General features: G+C 38.1%; 1 protein-coding gene across 5 annotated transcripts; it reads left to right on the top strand.

Moving 5' to 3' along the window:
• Positions 1 to 1,408: 1,408 nt before the first annotated feature.
• TXNL4A (thioredoxin like 4A) lies at positions 1,409 to 16,081 on the top strand. Of its 5 annotated transcripts, XM_081325805.1 has the most exons (6): positions 1,421 to 1,541; positions 4,692 to 4,785; positions 5,578 to 5,751; positions 9,435 to 9,510; positions 11,351 to 11,454; positions 13,746 to 16,081. In XM_081325805.1, exons 3-6 carry the CDS (start codon positions 5,723 to 5,725, stop codon positions 13,915 to 13,917), a joined length of 381 nt encoding a protein of 126 aa, XP_081181931.1. In that variant the 5' UTR covers positions 1,421 to 1,541; positions 4,692 to 4,785; positions 5,578 to 5,722; the 3' UTR covers positions 13,918 to 16,081. The 5 variants fall into 5 exon arrangements, with proteins under 5 accessions (XP_081181929.1, XP_081181931.1, XP_081181930.1 ...); XM_081325803.1 differs by lacking the exon at positions 9,435 to 9,510 and having other exon boundaries at positions 1,409 to 1,541; XM_081325806.1 differs by lacking the exons at positions 1,421 to 1,541; positions 4,692 to 4,785; positions 5,578 to 5,751 and adding exons at positions 7,268 to 8,372; positions 8,713 to 8,977.
• Positions 16,082 to 18,079: the final 1,998 nt, after the last annotated feature.

Consider the following 18,079-nt stretch of genomic DNA (forward strand, 5'->3'; position numbering starts at 1 on the left):
TGACAGCAGTTGTGTTTTCCTCAAGAAGCCATTTGTGATAAAAGTCTGACTTCAGATGTTATTCTATCCTGCAACTCAATAGTATCTTTTGTCCTAGTTTCTTTGTGACTGAGTCCAAGTCTTTGATTGATCAGTTTGGATGCCTCAATGCACTGGCATTGAGTTTACTAATGACTAGCCAAGGTTATAGAACCAACTGAATCGTACAGCATAGCATAGGCAAACTGAGAAAATCACTACTGAACTAATATGGATGGGCACTTTACTATTCAAACACAGCCAACACATAAATTAGCCAACACTTTAGCCCACTATATTGTATGAGATCAGCCAATCAAAATGAGTTATCAGAAATCAATTAGTTTTCCAAGCAAAGATGAGCTTTCTCTTCGATTGTCTATATAGAGAAATCAAACAACAGCTTTGCTTTTAATCTTAAATATACTGCTCCAAAAAATAAAGGGAACAGAAAATAAGACATCCTACTATTAAATACAGTACATCGTGTTGTTTAAGTGTTCCCTTTGTTTTTTTTGAGCAGTATATATAAGATTATATATTTAATATATCTAGATATTAACAGAAATAGTTTGGCGTAGTAGTGAAGGTGCTGGCCCAGAAACGGGGGATTGCGAGTTCATCTAGTCCTCCTTTAGGCATGAAAGCTGGCTCGGGGGACTTTGGGCCAGTTCTCCCACAGCCCAATTCAACTCGCAGGGTTGTTGTTGTGAGGCACACAGGAGGCAAGAATACTAAGTACATTCGCCTCCTTGAGTTTTCATAAAAATCTAATAATAATAGATACAAAAGAGACACAAGAGAAGCATCTACGTACGTTACTAATTATTGCTACTCATAAGCGTTTGGCAGAAGGCAAAGGTGTAATTAGGCTGAGAAATCTGTTCTCGCTCTCCTTAATGTTGTTTGCTTACGGATAGACCCGAAGAATCAGCCATAACGTGGGAAAGGAAGAAACCTAAGATTCCGCTACGCTCAGCGAACCGCCTTCTCCAGTAACTGACAGCGAGGGAGGAAGAAGGGCGGGGACAGCCCTGATATTTGGGTTTGAGGTTTTTTTGTTTTGCCACGCATTGTGCCCTCGGGAGATAGATGGATTCTTTCAGACGCTGACACGTATCTCTCCGCAAGGGCAGCCCCTGCTGAAGCTTTCTACTCGGCGGACTTCTCCCGCTAACTCAGGGGTAGGCAACCTCGGCTCTTTTATGACTCATGGACTTCAACTCCCAGAATTCCTGAGCCAGCCAAGCTGGCTCAGGAATTCTGGGAGTTGAAGTCCATGAGTCATAAAAGAGCCGAGGTTGCCTACCCCTGCGCTAACTGATCATTTCTCTCCTTCATTTCCCCTTTTTCCTATCCCGCTTTGAACCTCTCCGGAAGTGACGGAGAGAACGGGACGAATGCTGACGCCGCTTCCTCCCCTCCCGCTAGCCTTGCGACGCTCTAGGATTTTTCTTTTGGTCTTCAGCGCTGGCGGGCTTTCGGTCGTGGCCGTTCCGGCTTGTTTTGCTGCTTTGTTTTTGGTGAGTGGTGGAAGAGCTGATGAGAAAAAGGAGTTGTTGTACGCGGTGGTTAGAAGGCGGTGCCCGGGACAGTGGGACTGGTGCGGGCGGAGGAAAAGGGGAAGGAGGGAGAGGTAGGCGAGGAAGAAGAGGTTCGTGTTCTTGTTGTTAGATGCGAAGTCCATCGCGACCCTATGGACAACGCTCCTCCAGGCCTTCCTGTCCTCTACCATCTTCTGGAGTCCATCTAAGCTCACGCCTACTGCTTCAGTGACTCCATCCAGCCACCTCATTCTCTGTCGTCCCCTTCTTCTCTTGCCCTCGATCTTTCCCAGCATTAGGCTCTTCTCCAGTGAGTCCTTCCTTCTCATTAGGTGGCCAAAGTATTTGAGTTTTAGCTTCAGGATCTGGCCTTCTAAAGAGCAGTCAGGGTTGATCTCCTCTAGGACTGACCGGTTTGATCGCCTTGCAGTCCGAGGGACTCGCAGGAGTCTCCTCCAGCACCATAGTTCAAAGGCCTCAATTCTTTGGCGCTCAGCCTTTTTTATGGTCCAGCTTTCACTGCCATACATCGCAACTGGGAAGACCATAGCCTTGACTATACGCACTTTTGTTGGCAGGGTGATGTCTCTGCTTTTTATTTATTTATTTATTTGTTTGTTTGTTTTTATATACCGCCCTTCTCCCGAGGGACTCGGGGTGGTGTACAGAGCAAGGTAGGTATACAGTTAAACAATAGTAAAAACAAATGAAACCCCAAGAGCTATCAGGCCAGGCCGGACTGCTGGAACAGGTAGGTTTTTAAGTCGCGCCGGAAGGTGCGAAGGTCGGGGGCCATCCGGATTTCGGTAGGCAAGCAGTTCTAGAGGGTTGGCGCACCCACTGAGAATGCCCTCCCCCTGGGGGCCACCAGCCGGCATTCTTTGACCGGTGGCACCCTGAGGAGGCCCTCTCTGTGGGAGCGTACAGGACGGAGGGGTGTTGACACTGGCAGTAGGTGCTCCCGTAGGTAATCCGGACCCATGCCATGTAGGGCTTTGTATGTCATCACTAGCACCTTGAATTTCACTCGGAAGGCAACCGGAAGCCAGTGCAGCTCACGGAGGAGAGGTGTGATATGGGAGTATCGGGAGGCCCCCAAAAGTGTAGTCAAGGCGAGAGGTCACAAGTGCATGGGTGACTGTACGTAAGGCATCCAGGTCCAGATAAGGTCGTTTTAGTGTGCTGTCTAGATTTGCCATGGCTTTCCTCCCCAGGAGCAAGCGTCTTTTAATTTCTTGGCTACAGTCCCCATCTGCGGTGATCTTGGAGCCCAGGAAAATAAAATCTGTTACTACTTCCATTACTTCCCCATCTATTTGCCAGGAATTGAGAGGGCCGGATGCCATGATCTTGGTTTTCTTAATGTTAAGTTTCAACCCAGGTTTTGCACTCTCCTTCTTCACCCGCAACAAGAGGCTCTTAGTTCTTCTTCACTTTCTGCCATTAGAGTGGTATCATCTGCATATCTTAGGTTGTTGATATTTCTTCCGGCAATCTTAATTCCAACTTTTGATTCATCTAGCCCTGCCTTTCTCATGATGTGCTCTGCATATAAATTAAATAGGCAGGGCGACAGTATACAGCCTTGCCAGACTCCTTTCCCAATTTTGAACCAATCAGTGGTTCCGTGTCCAGTTCTCACTGTTGCTTCTTGGCCCACATATAGGTTTCTCAAGAGACAAATAAGATGGTTTGGTACGCCCATCTCTTTAAGAACTTGCCACAGTTTGTTATGATCCACACAATCAAAGGCTTTAGCATAGTCAATGAAGCAGAAGTAGATGTTTTTCTGGAACTCTCTAGCTTTCTTCATGATCCAGCGTATGTTGGCAATTTGATCTCTAGTTCCTCCGCCTCTTCAAAGTCCTGCCTGTACTTCTGGTAGTTCTCGATCCACATACTGCTGGAGTCTAGCTTGTAGGATTTTAAGCATAACTTTACTAGCATGAGAAATGAGTGCAATGGTGCGATAGTTTGAACATTCTTTGGCACTAATTGGAATGTAAACTGATCTTTTCCAATCCTGTGGCCACTGTTGAGTTTTCCAAATTTGCTGGCAAATTGAGTGTAGCACTTTTACTGCATCATCTTTTAAGATTTTGAATAGCTCACCTGGAATACTGTCACCTTTACTAGCTTTGTTGTTGCTCAGCTTTTCTAAGGCCCACTTTACTTCACATTCTAGGATGTCTAGCTCGAGGTCAGTGACCACCTCACTGTGATTATCAGGGACGTTAAACTCATTCTTGTATAGTTGTTCTGTGTAATTTTGCCACCTCTTCTTAATCTCTTCTTCCTCTGTTAGGTCCCTGCCATTTTGGTCCTTTATCATGCCCATTTTTGCATTAAACGTTCCCTTCATCTCTCCAATTTTCTTGAAAAGATCTCTGGTCCTCCCTATTCTATTGTTTTCTTCTATTTCTTTGCACTGTTCATTTAAGAAGGCATTCTTATCTCTTCTAGCTATTCTCTGTGTTCTAGAGTTGTGTTTTGTTCAACCGTAGCCATTTTAAGATGTGTGGACTTCAATTCCCATTATTCCCCATCCTGCATGCTGGCAGGGGAATTCTGGAAGTTGAAGTCCATGCATCTTAAAAACGGCCAAAGTTGAGAAACAGTGCTGTGGGAGATGGCATGCTGCGCTCCAAAGAGTTTGGAGATTAGATCTGTTTTCTGGGGCTGGTCTTTGAATTCACAAAAAAGCCTTAAAGCGTATATTGCTCACAACACTCTTTTTTACTAGGAAACCACCTGCTTTTTAGAGAGTTTCTATTTCGCTATGTCTTATATCATTGCCCCATAGAATCGGCTATATAATTGGTGTTCAAACAAAAAATTATAATATCCACTGCTTATACTAGTAATCCTGAGCTTGTGTCCTTAGCTTCTAGATAGTGTAAACCAACTCTTCTCACTCTGCCTTCGTATGAAAATATACAAGAAAAGTAATAATGTTTTATTCTTGGTTTCTTACACTTATTCTCTTTTGTCCCTCAAAAAGATTATTTATTTGGATTAATCCAAACACACCTATATGAGTTGCCCTATAAATATATGCTGGAACTGAAGGCAATACATAATTGACAATTGCAAATATGACAACAGTGACTGCCTTTTATTCTGCTTTAGGTAATGTGAAACGTGACTAGACTTCGTGTACTTCAAAGACGTACTAATCAGAACATTAGGGAACTGAAAGAGAAGTTTCTAAAATTATCATAAGGTAATATCAGCATTACATATTTAAATACAAAAGAAACTGCTGTAATTATGACTCCCATAATATCTTACATTTTTAGTGTTTGTCCATATAAGTAAATAAGATAAGATAGCCTTTATTGTCATTTTTTACTGTGGGCACAACAACACACAACAAAAATGAAATTTAGTTGCTCGCTCTCAAAGTGAACACATACATGAACATACCTAAACATACTATATACAAATAAATAATTATTAATGGGCCAATGATTGAGTTGATAACACAGCAAATAACAAAATGTATTTTAACAATATGTTTCTTAATAATATAAGTTTCCAGAAGTATTACATTTATGGTTTTCTGCTTTTTAGAAATTTCTAGAAAATTTTCACACTGTTGCTCTTTGATTTTTCCCCCCAAAAAACATTCTTTGAATATTCACATATGCCTTATAAAAATAAAAATGAAGCTGTAATATTTGTAAAAATTTACTTCAAATTTTTCCATTTACTGGAAATATAATTTTTCTAGTTATGTTTATGATCACTCAATTTCTGACTATTTGCAAATCTCTTAGTATTCTCTCTCTGGACAAAAAAATATTCTGTGAGGTTGAAGGATCTATTTTATTTCACAAATAAATATTTCACTGTATATTTTGGATTCTAATTATAGTTTTGGAAGCTAATCTTAAAAATGGAATAACTATAAAATAACAGTATCTTGGCCTCCTATGTTCATTATTTGGGTGACTAAGCAAACCCTTAGTGTTATCATTAAAATTATAAATTGCTTTCTGTACTTCTCTTACAGGTCTGATAGACGTTTTTCAAGATGTCGTATATGCTTCCACATTTACACAATGGCTGGCAAGTAGACCAGGCCATTCTTTCAGAAGAGGATCGTGTGGTAGTTAATCGGTTTGGACACGATTGGGATCCAACATGTATGAAAATGGATGAAGTTTTATATTGTATTGCTGAAAAGGTATAATGTTTTAGTTGACTTGGAGAAATAACATAGTATTGTGTTTTAATTAATAACATGCTTAGAATATGTGCTTAAGAAAAATGGTGTATTTCTGCTACTAGATATATTTTTCAAAAATAGCATAAAAAACTGCAGCTGAGAAGTGTGAATTTTTTACCCTGAAAGATTCCCTTAGAGAAAGATTGGAAAACATTAAATACATCTTTGCATTCCAATGATTTGCTAAACTCACTGAATTCCAGTATTTATTTTTAGCCATGATGTCATTACATACTTTAAGAATGAGCCTTTTACATTCTGAAGTTTAAGAAATGCAATAACAAAAAAGTGAATTTAGATAAATTAAGAGAGAATTGATTTGTCTTTGGCTATTACTCATGTTGCGTGTGTGTGTGTGTGTGTGTGTGTGTGTATAAATTTAATTTAATTTGCTTAGGGATGTTGCCTTCATGTCCATATGTATAACACCACACTGTAAAAAGATGCAGCGCATTTACCTTTTTCCCCAGCCACAGCTACTTCACACAGCTTCGCTGCAATTCTTGCCCAGCATTGCTACTACTGAAATATCTCAGAGGGCAATGTGGTTGTGGAGGAGGGTATTTTAATTTGATGCATATGTCATCTATCTGTTAGAAAGGCAAAAATATAGAGATGATATGGATGAACAGTGAAAATGGTATGTGAACTGTTGACAAGAATGGTATGTTTTCTGAATTAGAAATCATGGCTTTTGCTCTCAAAAAGGTTAGGAATGGAAAGCGAATAATTTCCTTGTAGCAAACCCCAAACCTGGCTTAGGTAGTACAATTTATTGTTTTTCTGTTTATTTTAATTATTTTTACTGAAATACTTTGTAAAGTACTTTATGTTACAATAAACTAGGATTCTGTGAGATCTTGATTTATTAATGCACATGAATACACCATGTGTTTTGTGGCCTCAGAAAGCAAATGTATAAAAAACATGGCGGAAGTGAAGAAACTTAACTAGAAGGGACAATCTCCATTTCACTTGTAATTATACCATAACTAGAGAAGTGCAAAATGTTTTGAGTTTGGACTGTTTTAAATTTGCACCAAGAATGTTCTGTCATTCTTCCAGCCTTACTAGCTGTGTTTTTTTAACCTTAGCCATATTTCAAACTTGAAATATTTCTGGTGAAATTGGAGCAGCCTATTCTGGGCCTAAAATATTTCGTAAACTGTATATTTTTGATTTATATGAACAATGTAGGGAAGATTGCAGTGATTTGATACTTACAGATAGCGCTCACTCAGCAACTGTCTTATGGTGATGAAAAAGTAACCTTATGAGCTATGCTTGCAAGGCTTGCTTTGGAAGCAAGATGGATAGCATATACATTTAATAAATAAAATAAATTTACAACCTTTGCAGCATCTCTTAGCCATGTATTTTCCATTATAGTCATTATACGTTGTCCTGTATCTGACCTGTTTTTTGCTCCTCCCTCTCTCCTTACCCAGAATGGAGAGATTGCCTAAACAAGCTATCTATTCCTGAGCTGCGTTTCTCCATAGCACAATGCATCCCTAAAAACTGCTAACTGCAAGTTAAGAAGATCCGCTCTGTGACCTTAATTAGTTGATTAGAACCTTTTGCCTGATGGCAGACTCACAGCTGCTTCCTGTACCTGATAAGACTTTCATCAGTTCCACATCTTTGGTTTTTTGCTTGCTCCTGTGTTGCTGGGTGTACACTAGGCAAACAGTGCTAGCATGTTCCTTTTGATATGTATTCCCCATTTGTGCCTGCTTACTCTCTTGTAATTCCTTCCTTTCCAATAAATGTAAATAAAAACATTAATTCCCTTATTATCCCAGCACTGGGATGAGTGTTCTCCGGAGTGAAAAAAATTGGGAAAAAGGGCTACAGTATAAGATTTGCCCTTTTAACTGGCTTTCTCTTGTACTGAGTTCCAGAAACTTTCTCCGCTGTTTGGGCTGACCTGGCTATTTGGGGTTGTATCCTTCTGACATTGTAAAACCAAAGGAAAATTGAAGTAAAATTATAAGTACTGTCACAGTGAGTTTCCACTTAGCCTCCTAGTTGCCAGTTCCAACTTTGGGCACTACATGAGGTCTATCTGTATGGTATTGCGTAAATACTATAGCCATAAATTACATAGTGTAGTTAATTTTTTATAAGATTTTACTAGTCAGCAATTTGGTATATTTGTATCTATATGCTAAGAAATAAGTTGCTGTGAACAAAATTCTGCTTATGGAGCAAGACATGCTCTAATACCAGCTTCTCTGAAAATATGCTCCTGAGAGTTAGAGCCTTGAAGTGTAGGAAACAATTTGGGTTGTAATGAAAAAGAAATGAATGAATAAATAAACTCTATATTCTTCTTGCTTTCTTTTGCAAAAGATGTGCTGTTTCTAAATACTTCCATGAGCTGAAAAACTTACAGCGAAATTTCTAATTCTATTTTATGTATGGTTCTACATTATACAAATGAATTTTTTTAAAAAATAATGCATTGAAGAAAATATTTAAATTTCTGCATAAATTAAGAAAACCACGCAAATAGCAACAATGACTTGTAATTTGTATAGTTTCAGCAGAAAAGTACAATTTAGTTTTATTAAAAGGTAAAGGTAAAGGTTCCCCCGCACATGCGTGCTAGTCGTTTCCGACTCTAGGGGCCGGTGCTCATCTCCGTTTCAAAGCCGAAGAGCCAGCGTTTGTCCGAGGACGTCTCCGTGGTCATGTGGCCGGCATGACTAGACGCCAAAGGCGCACGGAACACTGTTACCTTCCCACCGTAGTGGTCCCTATTTTTCTACTTGCATTGTTACGTGCTTTCGAACTGCTAGGTGGGCAGAAGCTGGGACGAGTAACAGGCGCTCACTCTGTTACGCGGCACTCGGGATTCGACCCGCCAAACTGCCGACCTTCTGATCGACAAGCTCAGCGTCCTAACCCACTGAGCCACCGCAAATTACTTAAGCACTTCTATATTGCCAACTGAGTCCCTAGTTTATAATCAAATAATAATACAATTGAAAATTATTTAAAAGTTCTATTAAAATTTCAACTTAAAATATGTTTTCACAGCTTTATCCAACAACTTTGTTAATCTCTGTATTTTTGATGGGAATTTTGGGGCTCATTATGGCCATTGAGAATGTCTGACTTTTAATCATTGCAAGATGAACTAATGGCAACCAAAGAAAATTTCAGTGCTCTTGTTAGGGTAAGCAAACTGAACTTAAGCCATTTAGGACTTTTAAAATTCAAAACAGAATGTTTAGACAGTCACCATCACTCTGTATTTCATCTAGAAATAAAGCAGCAACCAGTGATCATTTCAGTAGAGATAATATGGTCATGCTGAGTTACGCAGACACTAGCTATTTGTCAAATTGTATGTAAGCTAAAATGTCTAAATTAGATATAAACGATCTTCGGTGTAATACCATATAATAATGTGCCAGAATTAAAATATTATGACTTTTGGTTTATGTTGATCTTTTAAATATTTTATTTTAATGCTTGTCAAAGAAAAAAAAATTAAACATTGCCTATGTAATTGTTTCAAGGCTGAGTTAAGAGAACAGATAATTCTAGTAACTTGGCAGAGAATTTGGCAGTTTTACAGAGGGAAGAAAGAGAACAATATAACTTTTGTATTTAAAAATCTCCCTCTGCAGAAATAGCAGATTAGAAAGGGTGAACCCCCCCATGCTCTGGCTTATGAGCCCTGTTTGGATATGGCTGCTGTACAGAGTGAGTAAATAATTATAGTTGTAATACATATTTCTATATCATACCAAACTGTCGATGTACTGCAGTTGCATTTTACATTTAGGAAAAAGCAGTTAACCCCGTCAACATGGCCTGTTTCAGTCCTGGCAACTTCTTTCCATACACATTCTAGTCAGTAAAGCATTTTCTTCTGCTGGTTTGTTTTCCTTCTTGTTTTTTTTGCAGTATGAATACTTTCAGACTTGACACTTCTATCCTGAAGTGTACGAAAGAGACAGACAGACAGAGAGATCTAGACCAAAAATGGTTTCCTGTCAGTTGAGGCAAAAAAAAGTACATTTTAGGAAGTTCACCTTCTGTATTCTACCTTGTCTATTCTTAAGAGTTTATTTATCTCCCTATGGATTTTTAATTTTAGGAAACCGTACTGCATTATGTGATGCATTTCAATTCTAAATTGGCAGTGGTCAAAAGTGAAAGTGTGCACCTTTAAATAACCATTGTTTTTACTAATTAAAATTTGAGACAATACAGTACTTAATTGTTTCAAGATCAACACAAAGGTTGTATACGCTAATGATTTTCAGATTTCTAAAGATTCCTAAGAGGGTTATGTCTGTGATTTATAGTGCAAGATAAGCTTGGTTTTCATTCGTGGGCTTATTGCATGTAATTATATTGTGGCAAATATTTGTGAATTGTACAATAAATTGTTCTAAAAATGTTTTAAACACTTTGCTTATATTGCTTCCCCAAGAACTTTTACTGAAGTTGTAAAGTTTGGATAAAAGAAAAATGTGGTCTTTAAACCTTTAGATTATGTCTTTTATTCAAATTTCAGTTCAGTAGAGCTCTACAGGAATTTGTGAGGTTTACAGCAGTATTTGCTACTTTCTCCTGAATTCTTTAAAAATCTTTAATGTACAATGAGGGGTGATTCAGAACTTTAAAGGAAATAGCATCCTCCATGAAAGAAAACATATTTAAATTTGATTATCTTATCAAGGATATGTTCTTCTCTGTTTAAAATAAACTTATAGATTACTATCTTTAGATGTATTTTATATAGTGTGTATTCAGTATTAGCAAAATGAGTAAGACTGCAAAATAATTCTATGAGTAAAATGTGAGGTTTAATTAAGTGGTAAGTTAAATAATATATAAATATTCATTCCTTTATTCTTTGTTTGCTCTTTCAAATATATATATATATATATATATATATATATATATATATATATATATATATATATATATATATATATATATATATATATATATATATATATATATATATATATCAATTTCATTCATTGCCATTATTTTATTTATTGCATTTTTAGATGTTCTCCTAAAATTATGAAGTATCACTTCTAAAACAAAAATAGCTCTCAGTGATAGATAGGATTTTGTAGAAATAGGTAGGGTGAAGTATTTGGTGAGTAACAGCCAATTGGATGCATTTGCTTCCTTGTAAAAACTAACATGTATAAGCAAACATGCTTACTACTGAAATTTCTGTTTTTTGATACTGAAGGAATTTTATTCTGAAAGGCAGAAGTGTGTGATATGAAAAGGGAGTATAAAATAATCTGATACTTCTTTAAAAATTCTTACTTAATAGCAAAACTTATCGGAACTCTGTTTATTGTTTGAAAATAGATCTTTTAAATAGACTGGTGATGAACCTACCTAAATATAGCTGTAGTGGCTAACTGTTTCAAGCATCATGTCTTGGATATCATTATGTTCTTGTGTTCTGTAAGTCAAAACCTATGAATGTGTTTCTGTGTAAGCTTACAATATTATGAAAATAATTTATAAATATATTTACACTATAAACTTATTATTTTTCTCTTAGGTGAAAAACTTTGCTGTAATTTATCTAGTAGATATCACAGAAGTACCAGACTTTAATAAGATGTACGAACTGTATGATCCCTGTACAGTTATGTTCTTCTTCAGGTATATTTTCATTCTTACATTGCTTTTTAACTTGCATGTTCTCGGTAGGGTTTTTTCAGTGGGAGGGGGGTTTACAGTTCCTGCCTAATTATGTTGTTATGTCATTAAGTTACAATCTAAACCTGAAAGTAGCTTCTTTGGGGTTGATGTTGTTATTCAACAAATATTATAGCCTACTAGCTGGCAACAAACTAGCATTAGTAAGGAAAAGTGACAACACCAATCTTATTGAGTTGACTTGCAATTTTATGCTTTAGGTCCTGGTGAACTAGTTGTGAGTTAGAAATATATGACAGAAGTGTTTTTTATGATTATCATAACGGTAAGGCAAGTGGCATTCCCTTACCATAGGTAGTCCTTGCTTACCAGCTACTTTGCTTAGTAATCATTCAAAGTTACATGGAGGGAAAAAATAGCTTTGCAGTCAATCCTTGCATTTAGCACTGTCATAGCGTCCCCCAGCCATGTGACGGCTATTGGTGTGCTTAGCAGACTTAATAGAGAAGACAAAAGTGAAATCATAAATCACGGTCACATGATGTTTCACTTAACACCCAAAGGGGAACTGCGATCACACGCTTATCATAGTCGCACAATTTTTCTGCTTAGCGATTGTGGCGCTTGGTTACTGAATTTCTGGTTGCAATTGTGGTCGCTAAACTATGACTACCTATTAGTGTATCTCCAGTTGTCCCATAATTCATTCCTGTTAGACACTGCTTTTGGATCAAAACAGGTCATGCAAAATAGCTTGATAGAGTTTGCAATGAACATGGCATTCCCAGTTAGAATTATATATTGGTTTTTGCATATAGTTTACAGAGCTGTTCTGTATATAGCAGGGGTCCAGGGACTGGTACCAGGCTGTGGAATGCCAGCAACTGGTCCGCACAAAGAAGCAAAGCCCCATCTGCAGAATGCAGGCAGCACAAAAAACCGTGCCCCCTCTGGTCCATGGAAAAATCTCTCTCCATATAACCGGTCCCTGGTGCCCAAAAGGTTGGGGATCTCTTGTATATAGTTATTAAGAGGAAAATGCCAGCATAACTATTGGCCTTCTGTAGCAGTCCCAGAGAAAAGCTTATTATTTCCTGAAAAGAGAAATACTCCAGCCCACTACATTCTGTAAGGGTGATGGAATGTAGTGGGCCAGATTCCTAGGAGAGAGAGAGAAAGAGAGAGTGAGTGTGTGTGTGTGTGTGTGTGTGTGTATGTATGTATGTATGCTTGAGGGACGCAGTGGCTCAGTGAGTTAGGACGCTGAGCTTGTCAATCAGAAGGTCGACAGTTTGGCGGGTCGAATCCCGAGTGCCGCGTAACAGAGTGAGTGCCTGTTACTCGTCCCAGCTTCTGCCAACCTAGCAGTTCAAAAGCACGTAAAAATGCAAGTAGAAAAATAGGGACCACTCCGGTGGGAAGGTAACCGTTCCGTGCGCCTTTGGCGTCTAGTCATGGCCACGGAGACGTCCTCGGACAAGCGCTGGCTCTTCGGCTTTGAAATGGAGATGAGCACCAGCCCCTAGAGTTGGAAATGACTAGCACGCATGTGCGAGGGAACCTTTACCTTTACCTTTATGGAACAAAAAAATCCTGCTTGGAAGAATCACCAAGTATTTTCCTTGACTTTGGGGGCCTGACATCAGTCTTGCCAAACTGAAATAGCGTACAACTACATCATGCATATATTCTGACAATTCTTAGAAAGGGCCTGGCTTGTCTCTTACTCTTCTGGAATGCACCCCCTCCCTCCTGGGAATCTGGCCCACTCCATTCCACCACAATAAGCCACAATAATTTAACTTGGTATTAAACGATTTAATTTTCCCCAAGTTCATCAATTTTCTTAACTGAGTCTCTTGTAATTCTAGAAATGACATAAATGTGTGGAATTCTTTTCTGTTCCGATATGATATGGGAAGTTCTTTAAATTGGTCATTTGAATTTGTTAAATTTTTATGTACCTTTCAAAACTACATATGCCATCTGGAGGTTCATCACATGCCTGGTAATATAGCACTATTTCCAATAAGTATAAATTGGTAATTTGGGAAAAAGATAATTAACAATTTTATTAATGGGACATCACTACTTTCTAATCTTATTAATGTCAACTACAGCCCACTGTTTTGGGATATCATTACAGCCTGAATTCATTGGGGATATACATATTGGTAACTATCTCACTGGCTATACAAATATATGCAGAAATACTTTAGGAGGTAATGCATATAAAATGTTAAACAATAAAATAAATATTTGTATAATTGTTTTTCTCCTTTTCTTTCTTAAAGAAACAAGCACATAATGATCGATTTAGGCACAGGTAACAACAACAAAATTAACTGGGCAATGGAAGACAAACAAGAGATGATTGACATCATAGAAACAGTTTATCGAGGAGCTCGTAAAGGAAGAGGTCTCGTTGTGTCTCCCAAAGACTACTCAACCAAATACAGATATTAACCTTTTGGCTATTTATTTCAAGTCGTGTTTCTTGGAAACTCATGGCTACATCTCATTGTGAAGATATATACAAATACGTTTCCTGGTTTTCATGGGAAAATGGCATTGATTTTGGAAATAAAAGTTAAATTTACTTTTGAATATAAAGAATTTTAAAATGTCAAGTGCTTTCTAAAAACAATTCTATCTTTTTCTATAATGTATTGCCGCTTTTTAAGAATGTATTTACTCTAGGAATGCATACAGTCATGGCTAAAATTGTTGGCACCCCAGAAACTTTTCCAGAAAATCAAGTATTTCTCACAGAAAAGTATTGCAGGAACACATGTTTTGCTATACACAGGTTTATTCCCTTTGTGTGTATTGGAACACAACAAAAAAAGGGAGGAAAAAAAGCAAATTGGACATAATGTCAAACAAAACTCCAAAAATAGGCTGGACAAAATTATTGGCACCCTTAACTTAATATTTGGTTGCACACCCTTTGGAAAAAATAACTGAAATCAGTCGCTTCCTATAACCATCAATAAGCTTCTTACACCTCTCACACGGAATTTTGGACCACTCTTCCTTTGCAAACTGCTCCAGGTCTCTCTTATTGGAAGGGCGCCTTTTCCCAACAGCAGTTTTAAGATCTCTCCACAGGTGTTCAATGGGATTCAGATCTGGACTCATTGCTGGCCACTTCAGAACTCTCCAGCACTTTCTTGCCATCCATTTCTGGGTGCTTTTTGACATATGTTTGGGGTCATTGTCCTGCTGGAAGACCCAAGATCTTGGACGCAAACCCAGCTTTCTGACACTGGGCTCTACAGTGGGACCCAAAATCCTTTGGTAATCCTCAGATTTCATGATGCCTTGCACACATTCAAGGCACCCAGTGCCAGAGGCAGCAAAACAACCCCAAAACATCATTGAACCTCCACATTTCACTGTAGGTACTGTGTTCTTTGTAGGCCTCATTTCATTTTCAGTAAACAGTAGAATGGTGTGCTTTACCAAAAAGCTCTATCTTGGTCTCATCTGTCCACAAGACGTTCTCCCAGAAGGATTTTGGCTTACTCAAGTACATTTTGGCAAACTGTAATCTTGCTTTTTTATTTTATTTATTTATTTTATTTTATTAGTTTTCTATACCGCCCTATTCCCAAAGGACTCAGGGCGGTTTACAGGGCAGCATATAAAAGACAATATAAAAAGATAATATAAAATTAAAATGAATTAAATTAATTAAAGCCCAACAATCAAAACAATATTAAAAAGCTAAATATTAAATATTAAAAAGTCCTGGGTCTCCTGCCATAGCGTTTCATTTCATTTAAATGTCGACGGATAGTTTGCGCTGACACTGATGCCCCCTGAGCCTGCAGGACAGCTTTCATTCCTTTGGAACTTGTTTGGGGCTGCTTATCCACCATCCAGACTATCCTGCATTGCAACCTTTCATCAATTTTTCTCTTCCGTCCACGACCAGGGAGATTCGCTACAGTGCCATGGGTTGCAAACTTCTTGATAATGTTGCGCACTGTGGACAAAGGCAAATCTAGATCTCTGGAGATGGACTTGTAACCTTGAGATTGTTGATATTTGTCCACAATTTTGGTTCTCAAGTCCTCAGTTCTCGTCTCTTTCTGTTGTCCATGCTTAGTGTGGCACACACACACACACACACAATGCAAAGACTAAGTGAACTGTTCTTTTTATCTGCTTTCAGGTGTGATTTTTATATTGCCCATACCTGTTACTTGCCCCAGGTGAGTTTAAAAGAGCATCACATGCTTGCAACAATCTTGTTTATCCACAATTTTGAAAGGGTGCCAATAATTTTGTCCAGCCCATTTTTGGAGTTGTGTTTGACATTATGTCCAATTTGCTTTTTTTCCTCCCTTTTTTGTTGTGTTCCAATATACACAAAGGGAATAAACCTGTGTATAGCAAAACATGTGTTCCTGCAGTACTTTTCTGTGAGAAATACTTGATTTTCTGGAAAAATTTCTGGGCTGCCAACAATTTCGGCCATGACTGTATAAAGTTCTCTGAGTGGAATAGGGCAGTCATGTCTCATGCCAGTGTGAAAAACAGCTGCTGTAGATGCCTAATCAAATGAGCCTTGTTTACCTTTGGCACTTGTAGTCCTGAAAAATTAAAGTTATCTGGCACTTCACATTCTCTCTATAAAATAAATTGTCATGAAAGCCTGAGAAGAAGCCTTGCTGGTGATACTATGACCTGTAGATGGCATCTGGTTCTGCTGCCTTGATGTCCTCTAGTATTTAGGATCTGCTGATTAAAATGATTTGGATGCCTGTTAAAGCAGTTATTGGAAGCTTTCAATGTAAGAACCAGAGAAAAGCCTTTTGCCAGAATTTCAGGGGACCTGAATTCCCCATGGGGCAGCTAATGAATCATTGCCAAAATGGCTGCCTGCAGAGGCAGGCAGTGGCCTTCCTCTTCCTCTATCTTACGGGCTAGGAGGTGAATATATTTCTTTTTCAGATGAAAGGCTGTGGGTGGTAGGTTACATCTGGTCTACAGGCCATAGATTGCCAATCCCTGAATTAAAAATTTCTCTTTTCTATTCTATGAATATTGAGTGTTTTTAATCTGGGTGGTTTTCAGTATTTAAATATTTTAACTGCTGGAGATCACTGTGTAAGAAACCTTGACTTCTTACAGGAAAGGCAAATCAGAAAACTAACACTAGTTTAAACAATATGTTGAATATTACTTACACCAAAAAGGCTGTTTTACTTGACAAATTAAAAAAAAATGTGATCCCTGAAATACTTACACTTCAAAATCATGACCTCATTTGAACATGTTCATGTCAGTTTATACAGTGATGAATTCAACTATATGCTCTTAGGCAATGTTATTAACATACCAAAACTGGGTACAAAATATATGGGCTTATATAGATAATAAGCATAAAAAAGATTTTTTCACATACAGTAACCACAGTGTGATCTTTTTATTTTTGGTTTAGTGTGATTGACAAATTGCAATTCGTAAATCATGTTTTATAACTTAAAGAGTATTGCACAAATATATCCAAAAATATATTTTTGCTTACTCACTAAACCATGATGAACCAAACTATGACTTAGCATGATATATGAAAAAGCTCATCCAGGTTCAGGTTATATTTCTGACATCCTTCGGTTATCTAATTTCCTTAGTTCATTCGCTGAAAATCGTAATTTTGTTGTTAGTAAATATGTACGATGTCCAACTCCCAACAATTTCAAGCAGTTCACAAGCAAAAACAAAAGAAACAATACAATGCAATAAAAACAAGGAACAAAAGTCCCTGCAAAAGGTAAAAAAAAGGAGAGGACAGCAGCAAAAATTAAGTTATCCTTGGAAGATACTACATCCATCGTAGTCAAAGGCCAGGGCAAAGAGCCAGGTGTTCAAGACCCTCTAAAACAGGTGTGTCAAACTGGTGGCCCGCCGGCCAATGCATCACACACAGGATACGCCTATCCCTGCTCTGCAAAGGCAAAAAACATCAAATACGTCACGTGCTGCAATCAAGTATGATACCCATACTCTAAAACAACATAACCACCTAGTTCTTGTAGAAAACCTCATTCCAGAGGGCAGGTGCTCCAGCAGAGAATATGCACTTCTGGATGCTGAGAGGTGGCATTGCTTAATCAAAGCAACCGGAGTATGCAAAACCTGAATCGAATCTGCTAGACAGTTACTACAAGAGGTAGGCGGTCCCTCAAATAATCAGACCCTGTTCTATGTAAGGCTTCATAGGTAATTACCACCACATTGAATCGCACTCAGAAACAAACTGGCAACCAGTGCAGTTCACAAAGCAGGGGTATTACACAGGCATATCACTGCATATCTGTTACTGCCCATGCCTCTGCATTCTGGATCAATTGAAGATTCTGGGTGGTCTTCAAGGGCAGTTCCCTGTAGGATGTATTGCAGTAGTTAAGCCGTGAAGGGCCTCCTAAGAATATTATTTTAAAAATCATGGTAGAAATTGTTCAGAATTGCATTAATATAGCAATATGACTTCAAAAACACTTGATCTCAATAGAGGAAAACTAATTGAAATAGAGATTACACTAATTTTAACTATTAGCATGGAATTTTACTCTGCTTTCTTTGTACTTGATAGTCTTAACATCCATATATGATG

This window comes from Vipera berus (genome assembly GCF_964194415.1).
Source record: "Vipera berus genome assembly, chromosome: 3".
In the NCBI taxonomy this organism is placed as follows: Eukaryota; Metazoa; Chordata; class Lepidosauria; order Squamata; family Viperidae; genus Vipera; species Vipera berus.